This window comes from Pyxicephalus adspersus, chromosome 4 (genome assembly GCF_032062135.1).
Source record: "Pyxicephalus adspersus chromosome 4, UCB_Pads_2.0, whole genome shotgun sequence".
Lineage (NCBI taxonomy): Eukaryota > Metazoa > Chordata > Amphibia > Anura > Pyxicephalidae > Pyxicephalus > Pyxicephalus adspersus.
In genome coordinates, this window is record NC_092861.1 from 105,656,619 (window position 1) to 105,662,128 (window position 5,510).

At 36.7% G+C, this 5,510-nt stretch overlaps 1 protein-coding gene across 1 annotated transcript in view; it reads left to right on the top strand.

Annotated features, from left to right (window-relative positions):
• The first annotated feature begins 696 nt into the window (after positions 1-696).
• LOC140329131 (eukaryotic translation initiation factor 2-alpha kinase 3-like) overlaps positions 697-5,510 on the top strand; it is a 17,733-nt gene continuing 12,919 nt past the window's right edge. The window contains exon 1 of the mRNA XM_072409240.1: positions 697-979. Coding sequence (XP_072265341.1) covers positions 863-979 — 117 coding nt within the window. The 5' untranslated portion in view covers positions 697-862. The remainder of the gene's footprint in view (positions 980-5,510) is intronic.

The window sequence follows — 5,510 nt, forward strand, 5'->3', positions numbered from 1 at the left end:
ACTTGTTTGAAAAAAACATATAGATTACATATATTAAATGTATATATTATATGTATTAGTAATACATATGTACTTGTGTTAATTATGTTATAGTAACTTTAAGGGCCCATAGAAAAAAAAAAACTATGATTTTTAAAGTATAGTTAATACAGACCTTTAATAAGACAATTTAATATCATACCCACTTCTTGATCTCTGTTCCCACTTACTTGCACTGTAATGTCTGTTCCTCCTAGTGGCACTGGCTGTGACAGCTTGCATCCATGAAAAATTATATATATATATATATATATATATATATATATATATATATATAGATGTGCCCATCTTGTGTATGGCAGACTGACCTTCCCATCTTCTACTGATACATGACGGGAAAAGAGAAAAAAAGCACTAAAATTGTTATTGAGTTCTAGGCCACTTTCATTGTCCTGATTGGCTAACATATTTAGTGTTTTTTTCTATTTGACTGATGATGTTGATCTCCCATAAGCACCTGCAGTCTCCTCTTTACTGTCACAGCCCTAAGACCCCAGGAGGAGGGGACAGTAATTTTTTTTACAGTTTTTAGGAGGTTGAAACAAAAGTAAAACCAATATAGAACAGTATAAATTGGGCTTCATCCATAATGAAAATGTGAGTTTAAGTCCCCTTTATTGAACGTTTAGAAATGGTTCATTACCTAATTCAAATATTGAGTATTTTCCTTTGAGCATGACTTCGGTTATGTAGTTCAGAACAATTGCTCCTGTTTAGGCACTACGCTGACATGTTTAAAGACTATTGCATGGCATGGTTTGCAATGTAGTTTAACACTTATGTTTCCTGTTTGCAGCCTCCAAATATTTTGTTTGCAGATGGCATGGTAGTAAAGATAGCAGATTTTGGTCTGGTAACACCAATTAGTGAAAAACTGGATAAAGAAAGAATGGTTAGGACTGCTAAAAAAGGCACAGAACGTTATATGGCTCCAGAACAGGTAAGCAAGTCACTTTATTTATGTAACTGTCATAGTTTATTATTCCTAACATGCATGTAGACCTTGTTATTTAACTGACAGTCCTGGTCCTGAGAGAGTTCCTGACAACAAGCAATCAACATTGATAAAATTGTTTCTTTCCACCTCGACACCTGTTGGAACTTTTTATTTTGTATGCTTCCACTTGCAAATGTTAGGAATATGTAGCAGATCTCTAAGAAAAAGGAAATGATAACTATGTATACTGCATGATAAAAGTAAGTTGCTTTGTAGGGTATTCTTCTTGGCGAATTGGCGGTGTGTGTATGTGTGTATATAGATATATGTGTGTGTGTATATATATATATATATATATGTGTGTGTGTGTGTGTGTATATATATATATATATATATATATATATAATATAGTAGTTTTGGATTTTTTTTATCAGTGCTGATGACCTAATTATACCTAAATTTAGTTACAAATCTAAAAATAAAATTTCCACTCCTGACAGTGCACCCATAAGTCAGCTCTGCCCTTTTTCACCCCTCAGGTCCACATACCAAGCTTTAAAAAAATTCCCTTTCCTAATCCCCCCTCCCCCATCCCGTGTTCCTAATTCTATTTCTACAAGATCATGTATTCACCAACAATCCCACCAGTTCAGGCTTACTGACATCAAACTTAATTGATGATTCCCATCTGACAAATCATTCAATCGTTGGTCTTCCGGAACATTTGTGGTGAACACTGCTCTCTGCAAATGTCCAGAATCACCAATGGGGAAAGCAAGTGAAGACTGAGTAAATGGTGACACAAGGGGACAAGATGCATGTTCAACAATGGAGCAATATTGTTAATGATCTGGCCTCTAAGAGAAATTGCTCTGGTGAATATTAATCATAGCTTCACCATTTCTAGGCAATGGTCACCGTCCTGCATCCTGATCACAAAATCAACTTTGGCTTATGGGTAACATAAGCCCAAGTTATAATCATCTGTATATTTTTTTTTCAGCTTGCTTTGACCTTTAAACATGAAAAACTTTCTAGCCACACCCCTAGGGCTCTCCATCTTTTAGGCAGTGAAGTGCATTCCAGAAAAAGCCATCCTTGGTGGGAGTGTTTCTAATCCACTTCCAATGCCCTAATTATGCAGGTTTTTTTTTTTTTCTTTCGTCGCCTCTTATGTCATTTGAGTGCGACTGCTCAGTCTGCAGCAGTTTTCTGCTTTCTGATATTTACTGGGCTCCAGCTAGTGGGGAGAGGGAGGTGGAGTGGGTGGAGAAGGTCAGTAGAGGAAGAAAACGTAAACTTGCCAGTCACAAGCTGGTCACTTCACACTAAACACTTCATAAATCATTTTATTTTTCATTGATACAAGCTGACCCAGACATTGCCACCAGGGGAAACTGACATTTTAGTGCAAGTAAGTAAGATTAGATTAATAATTGAAAGATTAGTTTTCTAGTTTAGTTCCTCTTTAAATCCAGATTCTTTACTGACAAGTGTCTGCTGCTTTTGTGGTTCTGGTAGGATATTAGGTATGATTTTTTATTTATGTTTTTATCGTTGTTATGCTGTCTTTAAGGATTTTTTACTTTGTTTTATAGCTCCAAGCTCACCCTCTCCTCCTTCCCAAGCATTGTCTTTGCGGCAAAGATAGGCAATATTCTGTATAGGGTAAGCTGCTTATAGTCATGAATTTAAAAGGGTCCTCATAGTATGCATCTTTGTTACAGAGATAAAAGCCCTGGGAAGAAGGATGCCAGGAAATACAAACATATCACCTAGCGTGGTTTGTTATTTCTCCTTAAAGAGCTCAAGGGACGGGGGAAAACTCAAGATGAATTTTCAAATAGGAGGAAAACGTGCTCTCCCTCTAGAAGTCAGTCAAATGAATGTCCTTTGAAAGGATCATGTTGGTTCTGTGGAGCTAGAGCCTTATCATTTAAATAAGTCTGTGCAATTTTCTTTACAGTAGCATGCTGGGATAAGGAAGTTACAATAATCAAGGCATTTCTGAGAGGATAAGTAAATTTACTAGTGACTGTAACCCCAGCCACATATTGCTTCTGAGTATCAGGAACCAATGGTTCAAGCAGATTTTTCCCAGGGTTCATACATTTCTGATTCAGAAGTTGGAAAAGAAACTTTGTTTTTTTGCTTTTTTTTTTTTTGGCGACTGCATTTGTTAATTTGCTCAGTAAAGCCTTGCAATAGAAAAAAGCATCTCCTTATCCTAAAAAGAGGAGATATTTTCCAGGTCTACGAAAGGAAACTAGAACATTTCCCTTTAAGGAGAAGGTGAAGCTGTTGTTTGAAGAAGATTGGATAATAATGGATCGCAGATGTTCTCTACTTAATCGGCTTACAAAATTTTATCCTTAAATCAGGAAGATACAGAGATTTGGGATGCACACCCATCAGTGGATGCTGCCCCTTTAGTGGTTGGCTTGGGATGTGGTTTTGCCCATTGAAAATTCAGTGGCATTCAAAGATCTGATGGATAGAAGATTGGATAGTGATCTTAAAAGGATCTATTCAATGGCAGGATTAGCTAGTAAGCCAGCAGTTGCCCTAACTTCAGTTTCTAGAGTACTTTTAGCCTGGGTAGAAACCACAAGAGGTGAGCTTGAAACTAATAATAAATATCCCTCTAATATTTCCTGTTTGGAACAACTTAAGTTAACAACAGTTTTCCTGGCAGAAGCATTCATAGATCTTGTTAGACTATTGGCTAAAGTTATGAGATTCTCTGTTCACTTACCTTTTGAAAGTAAAATACTCTTTGGGATGCCCCTAGAAGAAAGTATCCAACGTGTTAATGGAGGAAAATCTGGTTTCATATCTCAGAGGCAAAGGCTCTTCTAGATCCGATGGGGTGGTTTGTGACAATTTTCATGATTCCAGGGAAAACAGATCTCAAGTGTCCTTTTGCCTTCAATAGAAGAAATCCTGGCATCCTTGCAGAGAGCATCCAAGGCTAGAATTGTGCAAGTACTTAAATCCGCTAACTTAAGACTTTATAAAGATGGCCCTGCCCAGGTGTTGGAAGTCAGATTCAGACTTTAAATATTTTGTAACATCTGGGAGAGCAAAAATCCAGACACCAGAGTAGTTTAGATGATATTGTTGAGGTACATCCAAAATCCCATTTTATTCAGACTATACTCCAGGTCGAGACTCCAGAGCAAGAGATTCTCTTGACCTACGTTCATGGATTATGCAAGTGGTAGTGATACCAGTTCCTTTGGAAGACCAAGGCAGAGGCTTCTCTTCCAGACATGTTCTATTTAAATGCTTTTTGCCCAGTTTTAGATCTTAGAGATCTAAATTTATATGTTCAAGTCAGGACCTTTCAGAAAGAAACTCTTAAGACAAATATCGCCTTGCAATACTCTATCACCATTTCCAGTTTACCTGCTTACCTTTCCGGCATGAGAGGTAAGAGAGGACCCGGCGCCCATGCCTGCGATTAGGGGCAGCGGCGCCGGCATGGTCCGCAGGGCACAGCATATTACAGAATTGATAAATGAGCATTGGGGTTGAGAATTCAACAATTAAAGTGATTAATTTTCAGCTGCGTGATTGAGGTGGATCTGTTAAGCTCTGTCAATGATGATGTCATAGCAATCAATTAGGGCACACCTGGTCCCTGTTCCATGTGCACCTACAGTCCATTACAGTTTGAATCTTTTTTATGTTGCATTATACTAATTCAGAAAATTGGTTCATTTATAGTTAGATTGGCTGCAAATGTTGTTTTAATATGTTGTTTTTGGACTGGTTGCAACACTGCAAACTAATTCATATCAAGCTGTATATATATTAATTAGCACTTTATAATATGTTATATAAATGTTCCAAAGCATTTTGGATCTGATTCAAATTTATAGTTTGGCTTTAGAGAAATCAAGTATTTGAAAAAAAAGATGTTTTAATACATATATCAAGGAACGTTTAGTGATTTCACCTGTGTGTGTGTAACGTATATAAATACATATGCATTTTCATTTTTTCTATTTTAACTGGACTGGTGTGTGTGTGTGTGTAATCATTGTTATTAAAGATTTTGTCATTTCATCCATGAATATTTAGTACAAATATATGCATGGTTTCCATTCCAAACTGGTACTTGACCCCCCTTGTTGCCTTTGTCCCATTCTCAAAGTCATATTGTCACATATGAGTATTTTAATATATTATGTAATCATTCCTTTTATGAATAAATTGTCATTGTTTTTATTTATTTTATTAGTCTGACATTTGCTAAATAAGCTGTAGTTTTCCTGTAACATACTTCACTCATGTTGATTTGCTGACACTGTTCTACACAGCTCCTCTATTCATTTGTAGTATTGGTATTGGTTTGTTCTCGTTGTGTTGTGCTGCCTGATCTTAAGCTACGTACACACTTCCAATTATTATCGTTGGAAAACGAACGACGAACGTTCATGCACGATATATATGAACGATCGTATAGCACCGATCCTGCACATAGAGTTAACGACACGATCGTTCGTAGATATTGTACACACAATAGATA